The sequence below is a fragment of the Manacus vitellinus genome, unplaced genomic scaffold, assembly GCF_001715985.3.
Source record: "Manacus vitellinus isolate BGI_N305 unplaced genomic scaffold, ASM171598v3 scaffold_62_pilon, whole genome shotgun sequence".
Taxonomy (NCBI): domain Eukaryota; kingdom Metazoa; phylum Chordata; class Aves; order Passeriformes; family Pipridae; genus Manacus; species Manacus vitellinus.
In genome coordinates, this window is record NW_021940704.1 from 2,811,800 (window position 1) to 2,828,284 (window position 16,485).

The 16,485-nt window shown below is 46.0% G+C and overlaps 1 protein-coding gene across 1 annotated transcript in view; it reads right to left on the minus strand.

Moving 5' to 3' along the window:
* Positions 1-1,158: 1,158 nt before the first annotated feature.
* The window catches only part of LOC103763062 (vascular endothelial growth factor receptor kdr-like), an 85,832-nt gene continuing 70,505 nt past the window's right edge, over positions 1,159-16,485 (minus strand). The window contains exons 25-28 of the mRNA XM_018083295.2: positions 16,264-16,388; positions 15,932-16,010; positions 13,281-13,375; positions 1,159-6,444 (exon numbers count right to left, since the gene is read on the minus strand). Of these exons, the coding sequence (XP_017938784.1) occupies positions 6,240-6,444; positions 13,281-13,375; positions 15,932-16,010; positions 16,264-16,388 (504 nt within the window). The 3' untranslated portion in view covers positions 1,159-6,239. The remainder of the gene's footprint in view (positions 6,445-13,280; positions 13,376-15,931; positions 16,011-16,263; positions 16,389-16,485) is intronic.

Genomic DNA, 16,485 nt, shown 5'->3' on the forward strand with positions numbered 1-16,485 from the left:
TCAGAGATCGCAGTGACTCATGCCTTACATAAGGAACTAAAACATTTCATGGTTTACAGAGAAGAATGTTCTTGCTCATTATGGGGATGAAAGGAGATTGCTGCATTGCAAATGACATGTATAATTTAGACACTTATTTCTAGGACTATTTGGAACAGGGAATGAAGAGAAACTAAAATGTTTGAAGTGACTTGAGTGCTCCATAGTTTTTAATGTGACTAACAAAATACACAGCCTGGTAACTTTTAGGACTGTTAATGGAAGAATGGCTCTGAAACTCCAACACTTTTTTTTTCTAATAACAGTATTTATTTTAAGCCACAAGTAGAAACTGGTATTCATCAGTCTGGAAAAATCTGTAAAGATCTCATATTTTTTCTGCTGGTCGTTATTGACTGTGCCACCAAAGTGGGAAGGGGAATGGGAAATAGGGTTCCAGAAAGACCAGGCAGCTGGGGAGGGAGTGGCAGTAGGTCTGCTGCTCTTGCATTGGGGGGGGGAGGAGATTTTTTTCCCCCTTGGCATTCTAAATATTAAACCTTCACTACAAAAGGAGAGCACAGAATATTCTGTATTCCAGCAGTGCAGAGTTTCTTCAAACAGGAATTTAATAACATCACCGTGGCTGTGCACTGGGAAATGTTTATTTAATTGTGTTCTTTTTAAAATATTATGGGTAGAGAAATCCAACATGATTTCTGGAGTTTTGAGTGTGAACAACCCCCAAATGCCCCCATGTTGTGTAGATTATCTGCACAGACTGATTTACTGACATGTCTTGGTGCCTGTGGGTCATCTTTAGAATGCAGGATTCTGATTCTATTTTCTCTCTGAGCCCCATTTATTTCTTTATTTTAACAGTAACAGGTCAGCAGTGTCTGTGTTTCCTGGACTGCTCCTGGCAGCAGTTGCATTGGTGTTTTTCTCCAGCAAATTCCCATCATTTCCTGAGGTCTCTGAATCTCCAACACAAGTGCAGTGGGCAGCTCCCTCTGAGCAGTGACAGTGTGCCAAGGTCCTAACTCTGGAACCCCTGTAGAAATGTGTAGGAGATCTATGCCTTGTAAAAACCTTTCAAAACTGTTGCATTATTTATTTTTATTTTGCTTCAAGGACAACGTTCTTCAAACCAAGAGATGACAAAAGGGAGCCCTGGGCTGTATAAATATAGAATCCTTTTTATTTTTTTGGTTAATAGATACAGTACAATTTTGACTACATAAGAAAGCATTGTTTTCAGTGCATACATTCTTCAGACAGACAGGAACATGGCAGACAAACATTCCTTGTGGTTGGAGGATTACATGACGCTTGGTTTATTCCTGTAAGTCTCAAGTTACTGGCTTTTCCCAGTTTTCTTTAGCTGCTTTGACAACTTAAGGTCTAAGGAGAAATGACTTGAGTAATAAGGATGTGCCAGCTCTGGTGGCACAGGAGGATTAGGCGGGAGAACAGGGAACTGCTCAGCACATCCCACACTGGTCTTCCTGCAACCACAGCCCTCGTGGCATCACATCATATCCCAGATGACCCAACCCAGTAAGGTTTCTGTCCTATTTTAACAAAATATGGAAAGAATAAATGTCAAACAAACCAACCAACAGGGTCAACCCCTGTATAGAGACTGACTCTGAGGGTCAAAGCCCAAACTCCTCTTGCACTTCCCTTGTGTGAGGTGGTGCTGGTGTCACAACTGCTGGGTTTCATGATGTGATGTGGTGTAAACCCAGGACAGTGGATCCCAGGATTTGGCCATTACACTTGCAGGGAGGGACAAAAGAATTATTGCTCCTTTCTGAGTTTTCCGTTCACTGTATGGTAAGAAAAAAATCCCAGGCTGATCCCTGCGTATGACCCTGATCCCAGGTAACTCCTGCATTCAGGAGAACCCAACAGTGCTTTACCCTGTTCTGCAGCTATTTGGGGGTGCTGGTCCCTGCAAACAGCTCCTGATGGGAGACAGGGACCACAGCCCCCAGCCCACATCCCAGATCCAACCTGAAAATGAGACAGGACAGCGCTCCAATGGAGGATCCCTGGGGAGATCAGTCAGACCTTGACTGGCCAGCTCCAGGGTCCTATGGCCGCTGCCATCCCAGCAGGGTGTAAGGAGAGGAGTGCCTGGACACTCTGGGATACCCTTGGTCTTTGCCAGGCAGGGGACCAGGAGCAGGGTTGGTGTTGGTGGGACATCAAGCAGAGCAGTTTAGGCCTAAATGTGTTCACCTTCAGCTTTCAGTGGCTTTGTTCGAGACCATTACTCAGACTTTGGTTTTTTATCTGACCTTCCTTGATACCCCGAGCAGATACTGTGGGCCCACATCCTGGTTAGGACCCCCTTCCTAAGAGGATGACTTGGAAGAACCTTAAGAAACCTCACTGTTTGAGGAAATGACTCAGAGAACGATCAGATTCACACAATCACCAACCTTCATTTTGCTCCAGACACCAATATTGAAAAATCAGTAGATAAAAAAAGCTTCTCCCATTCAGGGAAGGACACACAGAGGCTTCCAGACAAACTAAGATAAACTAGTTTTCCTTGGCTATATATTGAAAAAAATTCAATGTGAAAAAAGCTTACTCTAGATTATCTAGATCAGCCTCTGCAAGCACAGAACACCTGGGAAAGAGCAGAGTGAAATGATCCTATAGCCGACCTCACTGCAAAGGCAGAGCAAAGCAACCCAGAGGGCCTGGGAGAGCACATCCCAAGGAGCAGATGAAATAGAGAAAAGAGGGGACAGGAAAGCAGGCTGTTCCAAACCCCAGCCTGAACAATAACATGCAGCTGAAGGCACTTCTCCTTGGACACCCACATGGCAGGGGATTGTTGGAGAGAAGACAACACAGTTCTGGTGAGCTCTGAGCTCCTTTGCCCTCTTTCTCTGGGGTTCCAAGAGCACAAATCCAGGAGTGAGCACCACCAGAGGAAACCAAGGTCCATGTTACTGCAGATACACTGAGCTCTGCCAGCCCAGACAAGGCAGGTGGCAGACAGGAGTGAGTGAGAATCCCTGAGAAGTCCAAAAATACAATAAACATCACATAATTTAAACAACTTGCCCCTTCTGACCCTCTGGCCACTACACCAGCCTTCAGTTAAAACTGAGGCACTGGAAACTCCTCACCTAAAACAGGAGCCATGTGGTGACACTTCCAGGAATGAGATAAACCTGCCAAATTCCTCCAGATCCCTGTTTCCTAACTGAAACTAAATAATGTGGAGAACAAATGAGAGGCAGAGACACTCCCAGCCAAGAGAACTGCTCTGAAATGGCACTGGTGGGGCACTGTAAACTGGAGCCTGGCCTGCAAGCGTTAGTGAAATGTTTAGTAACAATACTTAACTCTGTTATGTCTGGGTATCTCTTTCTCTTTGGACTAAAATGTTACACATTTTACTATATAAATGAATCACTATATTTTTTGCTACTGGGTACACTATATACATCATTGGAAGAAAAGAACAATAATTAAATTAAGGGAGGAGAGAAAACGGACAAACAAAATATTAGTAAATAAAATAGAAGACATATGTTCAATAATACTTTTCAGGCAATACTTTTGCTTGTTACATTTACTATAAGGAGGAAAAAAAAAATCTTCCACTCAAAATAAACACTGGAAACAGCTGCCCAAGTTCAGTCCCTTCACTGCCGGGGCTCTCAGAGGGCGACACAGCCGTCAGTCCTGCTCCAGATGTGTTTGATCCTGCCACTGCAGAGGAGCCTGCAGATCTGGGGGGCAGTCAGTGCAAGCAGGGTTTTAAAAGATCCTCTGCTCTGTGTCACACCCTCCAGGTGATGCAGAAGGGCTGATGTGGTTCCTGAGAGCCACAAAGGACCTCCCCACGTTCCACGTGGGTCCAAACAAGCTCCTCGCTCCTCTGGGCTCAGCAAGGTCACCAGAAACCCCGACAGTTCCTCCTTCAGAGACTGGGAAGGTGACATAGTCCTCCCAGCAGTGCTTCCCATTCTTCATCACAAACAGGCAGGTTTTGCCCTACATGTGCTTATTTTAAAGTTTGCAAGTGAAGGTTTATAAATATCTTGTTCTTACCCTGCAGTAACAAACACCTCACTGTGATGCCACCAACAGCTCAGCCACACGAACTGTGTACCTCCTTTTCCTTTTGTCTCATGAATAAATTATTTCCATAAGAAGTGGTTGATTACTTGATCAGAGCTGTAGATAATTAGTGTTTGATGAGAAACAAACCCAGTGAGCTTTCTGGGGCTCATCAGATGAATTCCTTCCCAGTAGTTTCTTCTCTTATACAACCAGCTCTACTTAATACACAGGTGCTAAAATACAAAGCAGTGCAAAATGACCCCAAAGCAAGTAGAGCCCACCCCATCTGGCAGGTGCACTGTGAGCAGGGGGTTCCTGGGGGACTGCAGGTGATTTCCTTACTGCACTGACTGCAAGCCAAGGAGAAGGAGCAGACCAGCTCCCCAGAGCCCACCCTTCAGGTTCCTGAGCGTTCACAGTTAACATTGGTTGGGCTTTGGAGACTTGTTTTCCCCTTTGCTGATACCCGAGGCTTGTTTGTGATTCCTTCAGCAGAGCCCACGTAACCACTCACCCAGCAAAGCTCCCTGGCTGCTGTGGGAGTGTTCAGCTGTCTTTGCCAAGGTAACAGAATCGTTTTGCAGGGGTTGGATTTCCCCCCTCTACTTTGACTCCTGAAGAAAAAGTCTTTTTTGCTGAAGAAGTCAAATCAAGGAAGAAAAGGGGAGGGTTGTGCAGACCTTGGAGGAAACTGCACAGGGAGCCATTTATAGCCCAGGTTTATAACTCAGGAGGTCACAACTCTGACTGTCAATGAACATCTTTCTCATCCTTGCTTTTTCTCTTTGCAACCTGGAGACTTTTCCCTTCCTAAATTTTTAAGGTCAGCTCTGATTGTTACAGAGCAGGTGAAATGATAAGGATTAGCTGCTGGGTTTTGAAGGGGCTGTGAGCATGGGCAGGGTGTACAGGGGAGCTGGGCATGCAGGCAGTGTGCAGGGGACCTGCCCACAGGCAGCTTTGGGGCTGGAGGAAACATGCTGTGAATTCCTCCCATGGCACAATTTGTGATCCCTTCAGTCCTGCTGCAACAGGATTACCACGGACCCAGGAAGGGCTCAGATGCAGAGGGCACTGAACATCATACCAGTGTTTACCTTGGCAAGGCAGCCAGGGATAAATGTGTGGCACACAGACTTGCAGCTTAGCATGGGCTCATATTCCCAGGATCAAACTGCTGGGCGTTTGCCACAGAATCCAAAGGAAATGGGGTTTTTTTAGCTTCGTTTTAGCAACCAGCCTGTGTGCAGAAAGGAAACAGAGAAATGCTGCTGCCCTGCTGGTGCCTCAAGGGGTGTGTGTTTGTGTGTAACTCTCGTGCTCTCAGTGAGTGTTCTGTGCACATTCACACAAACATGTGCACGTGAGCTGGGAAATTCTGCTTAAGCTTAAGAAGGTTCATATTTAAGGCAGTGATTTGCCTTGCAATCACTACAGATGCATTTCCAGCAAGGCTCCCTATTGCATGTATGCTAAAAACTGCTGTTTGAGCAAGGAGAAAGCCCAGGGAAGCAAATTTAAGCCCACTGTGTTCCCTGATGGCCCAAAAGACCAGCCAGCCTCCTGGTGCACAAGTACTATCAGCTTTCTCTGGGCCATACTGTTTTCAGCAGTGTATCCTGTGGGCAGTGGAAATTATTAAATTCAAATTGTAACAAAGGTATCTTGGATTTCAAAAATATTTCAGAAATATTTACAGGAGGTGAGATCCCAAGTTAAGAACAGTGCTTCAATGTTGGCTTTTCTCCAAACCCAAAGCATTGGTGTGTTTGGCTTCTGTTTATAACTGATCCCTTCCATCCTTGGACTAAGCAATTCCTAGGCCAGTAGCTTGAACCCTGTGTTCACAACTACCTTGACATGGCTCTTATGGAGTAAAAGGTGAAGGAAGGAACCTGTGGATCTGCAAATGCCAGTGAGCAGCCCCAGCCAGGAAGGAGTGGCAGAATTGGGGGTTACAGCTCCTCCCTACAATTCTGATGAACAGAATGTTCATTTACTGCATGTGTGGCAATAGGCCTTTAAAGTTAACAGAGGAGGTGCTCTTCAAATGTTTCTATTCACATCAGAACCATTGTCCTGTGAGATTTCCCTTCCATTCCATGCAGGCCTGGAGACACGAGAGGATGCAGCAGGGCTGGAGGTGCAGCCTGTGCCAGGGGTGGTTACACGGGGGGGGGCGAGTAGTGGATGACGGAGTTGTAGTCTGGGGGTGGGCTGTGGCATTCCAGGTTTGGATCCATGGGCAGCAGAACAGAGTCTTCCAGTGTGAAATCCATGGTGTCCTCTTCTACCTGCACTGCTGGCTGGTACTTGACAGCCTCATGGTCAGAGAGGATGGACTCCTTGCTCCTGCTGACAGCTCTCCTCCTGTGGGGAACAAACCACGGGATATATCCACCCTGTCTCATCAGCCTTGGTCTCTGTGTGCAGTTAATGGTCAAAATGCTTTTTTTTAAAAAGTAAATATATAAATCATCTCAACTCTCCTTTGCAGCACCCTGTAAGACAGTGACAATCATACTCATTGGATAAGGGAACTGAATTAGGTATTTTGAATAACTCAGTGTTTTAAAAGTAGCCTTAGGAGTAAATCCAGGAGCTGTGTTGCCCTGTCTTTTTATCTTACCACATTTCAGTTCTCTTAGTTATAAAGGCACCTGTCCTATACATGCCTCAATATTCTCTCTCATTGTTCTGACACAGGTCAGTAAAAATTTGACTTTTCTGAAAGCAGAACTGAAGGCTATGACTTTTCCTGAAGTATAATAAAGGATGAAATACTGAGTAATCTCTGACAGACTGTAATTTAAAATGATACTGACAGGAAGGGTGCATGTTGAACACACTCTTGCAGTGCAGGGCTAAATCTCTCTTGCACTGCCCAGCCCTTTCCAATCCCTGGCGAAGGGCAGCACTGTGCAGAGTTCCAGCTGCTCCTCTGTGGCTGCTGCTGCTGGAGGGAGCAGTTTCCTCTCCTCCTGCCTTCCCTCATTACAGGGGATGGAGAGCAGCATCTCAGAGTGCTGGAGGGAAAGAAAAGTTAGTAGGGTTTAGTTTGGCCACAATGGGAAACTTTCAGTCCCCTGTAGACTCTCAGCAAGTTTTGTTGGGTTTGTGCCCCTGTAGGTCAGGAGACTGGATATCTGGGAATAACCCAGCACTGGAATCGGGCTGGTGTTTGAAGGACTCTTCAGTGCTGACATCAATGTCTGCTCCAAAGACAGAAAGCTGGGGAGTGAGGTCAGAAGCAGCTTTTGTCATTGGCTGTCTTATGACAGACTAAAATGCAATTGACTTCCAAAACTATTCCTTTCATCTAAATGCATTTCCTAGTTCAAGCTGTCCAAGGGCTTTGCATTTTCCCCTTCAGTGCTCCTGTCCCTGACACTGTGTCTGCCCTGCTCGTGCTCAGCAGCAGAGGTGCCTATGCTGGGCTGTGTGTTGGGATGAGGGTGCAGCTCCTTTGGTTGGGATGAGGGTGCAGCATCTGTCCTTGGGAGATGCTTTGTTCCACAGGAACTGCCCCAGCACATAAGAGCTCAGCCTTGCTGGGGTGGGCAGTGCCTGGTGCTCCAGTGGAAAGCAAAGCCCCTTTGTGCCCTGAGCCCACTGTACTGCCCTGTGTGAGACAGAGAAATCTTCCCTGAGCCCCACCAAGAAACAAGTTGTGACGGATCTGATTTGCTTCATCACGCAATTACGCAGCTGCAGAAGTTGGTAATGGGGATGTAATGAAATCATGTCATTAAAAGCTAAGCTGGCCATTCTGTGGCTCAGTGCCTCTGCTGGGCTGGCACTGCACTGCCCAGAAGGGGTTTCCTCACTGCCTGTGCCTCTGATTCCCAAGTGCTGCTCAAAGGTGATCAAATAGGTGAGAAATCTGCTCAGAGCTGGGACTGTGCCAGCCCAGGCCAGTCCCACCATGGCACAGTGCCGAGGATGAGGTGTGGAATACCAGGACATGGAGCTGGAACAGCTGCCCACTGCCCCCAGCATGTGTTACACAGTGACCACCTGTGAACTGCTTTGCCCCTGCAGAACTTGTGTGGCCTGTGTGGGGCAGGGCAAGGGGCCAGAGGAGATCTGAACTTAGCCATTCCCTGACCCCAAACAGATTTGGTAACCTAAAGGACCCTCTGTCACACTGGACACATTTCTGTGGGGTGCTGGAGGGGGGTCACATGGAGGACATGCTGAGCTGCTCCAGCCTTGTTCCATGGGCTGAGACTGGAGCTGGCCAAGGCACAGCACTGGGCTCCTGTCTTTCAGAAAGATTCCTCCAAGCCAGGGAGGTTTCTGGGGCAGTACAGAAGTGATGACAGCTCTGGAGGAACCAATACTAGAAACTAAAAGAATGCAAAAGGGTATCAGCAAATCCCTAAGAGTGACGGGGGTAATTCCCAGCAAATCCTGCTGCATCCAGTCTGTATTTCCACAGGTCCCTCAGCCTGGTGCCATGTGGAGTCTATCAGGTGTAAAACCAACTGAGGAGTAGGAAGGCAGGGGTGGGAAGGCAGTACTGGGAGCTGAGGGGGGGCTGTGCAGGCAGGGCTGTGCCAGGCAGGGCTGTGCAGGCAGGGCTGTGCAGGCAGGGCTGTGCAGACAGCCTGAGCACCCTGAGCCCATCTGGGTGGGCACGAACATGTGGGGTGGCTGTGGCTGTGCCCCTGGGTGAGTCCCAGCTGGGAGCCTGGGCAAGGGCGCTGCAGGGGGAATTAGAGCCATTAACAGCTCCCCTTTTCCTGGGCTCTGCCAAGTCTCCTGCTACAGATGAAGCTGAAAACAGTATGAATTACATGTAGAAAAAGTTAGCCTGAATATTAAGTAATGTTTCACAAACTTTTTCGGAGTTTCCTGAAGGTACCGAAGTTGTTTAGAGGATACCACACGGGATAATCCTGCAGTAGTAAGAGGGCCTAAATGACCTACTGAGGCTTTTTCTTCCTTCTGTGGGAACCAGAGATTTTGGTTAGAGGTAGAAAAATCCTGAAAGCATCAAAGAGCTGGGAAATCATTACTGGAGCTGTTTATTTTATGTGAGAGGGAGCCAGTTGCTATTAGTCTAAATTTTGGGGTCAATGACTTGAAGAGGAGCCTGGAGAAAGAGAGATGACTGAGAGAAAATCCCCCTGTGAAGGGAGGGCCTCCAGCACCAAGAGCAGAACTTCCTCAAGTGCTGTGGAGCAGCTCTTACTGCTTTGCCATAAGAAGCCCAAATATCTTGCCCTCACTGGGAAAAACTAATAGATTTTTGTGTCCATGTAGGAATTCTGGCTGTGTGTTTATAGAAAGATGAGAAATTGGGCTGATTGTTGCCAAGTAGAGCCATTTGTCTCATGATCACACCTCTTAAAAACAGGTAGGAGCCTCAGGGCTTTGGAGGAGCTTTCACAGGTGTCTAATGAGGCACAGAGTAAGAGTGACTATTTTTTTAAATTATTTTAATTTTTCTGCAATTAAAGAAATAAAAGGCTTATTTTTCCTTCTGGTTGTTATGACTGATTCACAGTCTGCTTTGATACATTTTAGACTGAGTGCTGTGCAGTAGGAATTTCATCCTGGGTTCCCCTCTGGCATTATCAGTGCATCAGGACTGTGCTGGCACAGAGAGCTCAAGGGATTGGGATCAGGAAGTTGTTGTTTTCAACACTTCTAGAAAAAAGGTACAGGTAACACAAAATTTTCACAGGCCAAAGCCACCCACTCTGTGTCCCCTCCTGCGTGGCCAAGCTGCCCAGATGTCCCAACACCCCAAAAACACTGAGATGGAAAGCACCACAGTCAAACCCAGACTGGGGACCACAGCCTTGCACAATTCTCCTTTTAGTCTTTGCTGCTTTAAGTATAATCCTGGGGGAAAAAAAGGGGCTTGCAAAACTCCTGAGTAGCTACTCATTCAAAGTTCTACTCTGGAGAGCTCAGGCCAGCTCACAGTGCAAGGGGCAGGACACAACAGTAAGTATATTTATTATCTCAACATCATAGAAGAAAACTCTTCTGGAACTACGTTCTGCCCTGGAGCAGAGACGGTTCCTGCCTTATTCTCTGAGCATCAAAAGGATTCCAGCCCAAGGTAGGTTGAATTTTTGGGGGGCACCCTGTGTTTGGACATGAGTGCCTGATGCTCCAGAGCAAACCCCATCCATTTCAATAGTATTGACTTGCCTTAGGCTCAGTTTGGCTTTAGCAAAGGCAGTGATGGGCTCTGGGTGCAGCATCCAGAGCCCAGAGAGGATCAGCTGAGCCTCAGCCCACTGGTGCTATGGGCCTTGGGCAGAACCAGGTCAGCAGTGTCAGAGCAGCTGAGGAGAACTGGAGTTGGTGGGGGATGGGACAACTGAGCAGATATCAAACCTTTTATAATTTTAAACAATAACTTGATTATAGAGTCTCTGGGAGAATTTCAAAGCAGCGCTCAGCTGCAGCCTGTTTAATATTACGAGCTGAGAGTCATCCCAGCATTAAATCCCTCTGTGCTTCCTTGAATGCTGGCTCCCTTATCCCAGTCAGTCTTTGTCTCTCACTGCAGCTACTGCTCTGACTTTCTACTTCAGCTATAAAATGCTCAGAAATGGTTAGTCTGGCCTAAAAGCGGTCCCGGGCCCAGAGTATCAGATTCATCTTCAATAAACTCTTGACACTGACACTACATGGTGTGTACCATTGGCAAGTTTTACACTCCACAGAGGAATGAATGCAGGATAAATAAACAGCAAGATTTTGGCAAAAATAATAAATGCAGCCACCCTGGTTTAGAAAACATGCTCAGCCTTTGAACAGTTTTGTTTTAGAAAAGAAAGACTTTGAAAAGGATCCAGGGTAAATGTTTTTGATAGAGACAGATACACAATTAACAAGGGTGACTTTATCTCCCCTGTTAAACCCACATCCCTTCTGACCTCTCCAGACTGTTCTAAATGCTTTGGAGACTTGTTTTCCAAGTTCTCAGTGCAGGAGCACCCAGGGGTGTCTTGTCCTCAAACGACAGGGCACTGGAGTGCTCTGCACTGTGTTCCAGCTGTTATCTGTGCCAATGACAGTCTGCCAGAGTGAAAAAAAAGGACAAAGAGGCTGACAAAATCACTGTCTCAGCTGGACCTCAAGCACTTGGTGAAGGATATGGCCAAGAAAAACCATACCTCTGTCCATCCATCCCATGGGAATTAGAGCCCTGGGAATGAGGGGACAACAAACAGCTGCTGCAGGGTTTACTGTCACAGCAGCTCCTTGGAATGGTCTCCCAGGGCCTGGCTGGCACACAAAGGATCAGGTATCTCATGCAGAATGGAATCCCTATGGAAGTGTGAGCTGGAAATGGGGAGAACCCAGCTGGAGGGGGTCACTGACCCCAACAGGGCCATGGCACTTCCCACTCACTCCCAGTGGGCCTGACAGCTGTTCAGGTTTTCCTGGAAATCTCTACAGAACAGGCTGTTATGGAATTCTGGTGTTTTTCTATACCTTGCTGGATGTTGATTTTCCTGAATTTCAGCAGAAAGCCTGGAAGAGGCAGAGAGAGAACCTGCCTTTGCCAACTCTTCATCCAAGTGGGAGAAATGCAGCAGGGAGCAGCAGTCAGAGGTGACTGACAGGAATCTTTAAAAGGATAAACTGTCTCAGGGAGGCTGTTTGTGTGTGTATGTGTTGGATTTGTGTCAATGTGGCATCATGCAGAAAAAGGAAGTAAATCAGCCCAGGTAAAGCATCCCAGTAATGCAGCTCCTGACATTTGAGCTCCTGTTTTCAGAGCTAGTGCCATTTGGTCTCCATAGCAATGCCCTGTGCTGGCAGGAATCCTCTGCACAGCATCAAAACATGGAGCCAGATGCAGATCTCTGCTAATCCCACCAGGTACAACCCTGCCACAATGCTGGGACAGGGAAATGCTGCTGGACAACATTAGTCCTGAAGTCATACTCTATCCAGCAAAATCCAGAGCATTTGCATGCTCCCTATTAGTGTTGCCTAGAATTCCTCATGTAAACTTCTCCCTTTTCCTCCTCTCCTGCCTCCAAACATCCAGGAACTGATGGTTTTAAGGCAGCTCCTGCCTTCTACTTTTCTCTCTGAGTGGGGCAGCCACTCCCTCCAAAACACTGGCACACTCTCCCCAGGCACTCTCACAGGAACTCTCCCATAATATCCACAATTGCAGGAGGGGTTTACTCATCTATAATTTCTCTTTAATGTAGAAAAGTGGTGACTTGGTGTAGAACAAGGAACTGCTCTGGTGGGAAAGGTCACTGAGTTTAAGACAGAGGAAACTAATCCAAATCTCACCAACAGATTTTCAGAGGAAACTCCAGGAAATTCAGTAAAAGTGTAATTAGCTCAATTAACTGAATAGACATGGAATTCTTTGCTACAGAATCATTTCTTTTTTATATTTTGGGCGGCTGTTCTTTCAAATTCTACCTGTTGACATTTTAATCAGTAAAATGGGTTCCTATTGTCAGGAAAGTGGAGAAGGCCTGTTTTACTACTAGGTCACCTCTCTGCCTGTGGGACTGTTACTGAAATACAAAGAACTGGGAGCAAAAACCTAAATATCTGCTTTTATTCTTCTGTGATTGTACTGTGAAGGGATGAACATAAAGGGATAAACATAAATAACCTCTGTAAACCAGGCTTGAGAATAGAACTCCTGGGATCCTGGAGGTGGTGGGATCAAGGGAGTTCTCTGCAAGACTGTCTTCACTGTGGTGATAAAATAAATGTAGCAATCTGGTAAATGTACTTGCTTTGCAGTTCTTATGCTATCCTTTACTGTGCATACACCTCCCCAACTTCACTCATGTCCCACCAGTTGCATAGGTTCCAGTCCCTCTGTGTGTCCAAGTTAAATATACACTCTGGTATAATCATAAATGCTATTTTTTGAGTGAATAAAGCAAGTTCTTCAAACTATGTTCCATCAGTGAAGGAGAACACTGGAAAAGCCCTCAAGAAACAGCTAAAATATGTATATTCTCAGCCTTTTTGCTCCTATCACTTGCCATTTGCAGAATGTTCTGCCCCTTGGTCTCCAAGTACAATAACCATGGTTTTTTGGTGATGGGGCTGAAATTCAGAGTTGTAACTCCTTTTAGCTTGTTGGGACAGTCCAGCAGTTTCCCTTTTGGAGTCAGAAACAAAACTTCAAATTTCAGAAGCCTTTTCTGAATGGAAGACTGCCTCTAAAAAGAGATGCCCTGAGTACTCACGCCAGAGCCATGATCCCGTAGGGCCAGGAACGGATTTCCAACCTCTTGGGGCTTTTGATCTCCTCTGACGTCAGCACCATCCCACTGTCCGACTCCTGAGGGGAAAAGGAAGGAACACCAGTGATAAACTGGGACCTGTGCACTGGGCCTGGTGCAGGGCCCACCAATCCTTCAGAATATTCCCTTCTCAGGGCCTGTGTTATCAGTTTTTATCCTGTTAGATAGATTAGAGCTCTAATGCTGCTCTGGAGCCCCAGAACACTTCCCTTGTTTCTGTGATGCTGAAACTTTTGATCTGTATTTGGAAGGAGCAGCCTTAAAATGAAAAAATATCAAAAAATAATGTGACATTTTCCAATTTGAAATTGATATTAAGCATATGGGTACCATGTATGTGGGATGGAGGTACAGACAGACTGAATTCAGAGAGAATATATCCAGGAACTCTGGCTGGGTTCCTCCAAGAAAAAGCTCCCTAAATACCTCCTAAAAATACACTTTTAGGAACCCTGAAATTTGAAGGAAGTGGGAGTTCAGAAGCATTTTGCAAATCCAAGTGCTTTGCAAAGTTACAGAGCCTTTGGTTGTGGATTTTTTATGAGCCATCCAACAAAACTGTCCTGGTTCCAGTTAAGGTTGAGGTTGTGGTTCTGCTGCACTGAAAGCTGAGCCTCTAGGTTGCAGTTCAGATCAAGCTGTCCTTGTACAAAGTGTTGTACAAGTTCTCAGACACCACAGTCCTCAACTTAAGCAATTTAAAAATATTAAATATTCTGAGGGGTTACTTTGCATTTGAAATCTTTTGTAATGCTGGACAATTGCATGTCTGTGTGTTTGTCCAAACTGAGACAGCAAAAGACTCCAACATAGAAGTGAAACTCTAGTTAGTCTTATTTTACCAGTCAAACTAATTGGAATATAAAAAATAATCCCAGCAAACAACAAATAGCAAGCAAAAGCTTTTTTTATAAATACTTGGAGCATATATCAGTTGTTAATAAGATCAGTTTAGAAACTGGTTTCCAAAGTATAAAGTAAAATCCTAAATTAACGAGGTCTGTCAAAGCCTCAGTAGAACAATGCTTGTCTCTGTTTTTTATCTGGACTATTTCCCTTAGAACACATGGTCCAGGAGCAGTTTATCTGAGGGCTGCTCTGCATTTCCCTTACACTTGTCTGTTAAACCAATATCCACAGGGACTGCAGATAAGTGGCACAATTCCAGGAAGGTGTGGTAGAGCACTTGGAGAGATCCTGGGCAACTATTTGAAATAATGACCTAATGTCTCTTAATGTCATGATATTTAAGATAATTTTAGCAACACAAGTGCACTTAATTTGTCCAAGAGCAGACCACACCATAATTTGGCTTTAAAAGATCCTGACTGAAATATCACATTTATTTCTGATCTGATGATGTGTTATTACCCTTTTTTTGAAACTTTTCCCTCTTCATGTAAGGACTTGCTTTAAAATGCCCTGAACAGGGAGCACTTGGGCAAGTGATGCTCGTGCTGGCAGCAGTAATCTCTCACTGATACTGGATGGGTGTAGGAAAGTCTTTGTGTGATTTAGAGGGACAGATTTTTATCCTGCAGGAGGAAAGAGGCAGAGCCTGAGAAATTTCTGAGCCTTCTAATCCCTGAGATGCAGTGATAGACAGAAATTCAGCTGGCAAAATGTCAGGGAATAATGGGCCTCAATTTGTGCTGACCAGAGAACAAGTGAGCAATGGACTCATCAAGGACATGAAATATGTCCAGGACAGGTTGGAGCTGGAGACTTGACCCTCCCTAAGGGGGCTGGCTCTGTCCAAGAGGGACTCTGAGTTGCTCCTCACCATCTGAGCCCTGCCCTCCTCCTCTGCCAGGCGCTCTCCTGAGGGTTCCATGCTTCCCTCCTAAACTTTGATCCATTTCAGGTATCCCTGGAGCACAGAGACCCCTCCTTGGTGCACAGACCGTGTCCCTGAGGCAGAGGGTGTGGGCAGCACAGGAGCTGCAGCCAGGGAGTACCTGAACCATCCAGGGAATCCAGGAGCTGGTCCCTGATTTTTTTAAATACGGAAGGAAAAATAGAAAGAAAACCCCTCCAAACCTGCAGTTTCAGAGGAAGCCAACAAGCAGAACCATCATTCTGAAACAAAACAAGTTTTTGTTTTCCCCTGGAGTGAAAATTAAACCCTTTAACACTCTCACTTTAACACTGTTCACTTTGTGTGACCAAGAGCAGGATCTTGAATCTTGGTCTTGTCTACCCAGAACTGAACACCCTCACCCTCACCAAGTTATTGGCTGTCTCAGCCAGCCCGAATGTGTTCTGGACACATTTCCCTCAAAAAGCCTCATTTAAATGAGCTGCCACTTTCCTATGGTGGAAAAAGATATTGAAATATGTAATATAAAGGCCCTTGGCCTGATCAAAGCCAGGGGAATCACACATGAGCTTCTCATTAAATTATTTGTTAACTAAAACGCAGGTCCCTCTTAGTTGTCACGCAGACCTGTGTGTGAGATGCCAGGGCCAAACCTTCTGCTTGATTTAAAGCTGTTTCTTACCAAATAGATTTCACAAGCTCTAATAAGTGTTTCTGGGGCTGGTGATGAGTGATCTGTGAACCTGGTGGGGAAGGAGGCAGTCACCTCACTTACCTCATGCATCACTTTCTCCTTTTCCACTGGCACCTCATCAAATGTCTTCACACTCAGGGGTCTCTTCTTGCTGTTGTTACTGCAACAGTAAAGTGGAGGGGTCAGCCCCAAACCCAAGCAGATGCTGCAGCACGTGGTGGCTCAGTTACACCCTGACCCAGCTCAGCCTCCTGGACCAGTTTTCTTATTTCATCCTTTATAACTAATAACCAACACCCTGACAAATTTGTCTGACTCTTTAACCAGCACTATTGAGAGAGGACATCAGACAGTGCCCAGCTCCAGGGAATCCTTCCCTCCCTCCCTCCCACCCCTGTCTCGGTTTTCCTCACCCAGTTTCCACTGCACTCCAGCGATTCACTCCAGGGTTCAAGTTTTCTTCCACAGGGCAAGTTTTGGGGTTGGATTCTCCATCGGGACTCAGGGTGATGTTCAGTGGAATATAGTCTTTACCATCCTAGATAATTAATAACAGGAAAGATCACAAAGCTGGTGAAGTTCATTTTGTGCTGCATCTCAGTGTAAGAGGTTCTGGTGTTCTACAGAGCTTTACA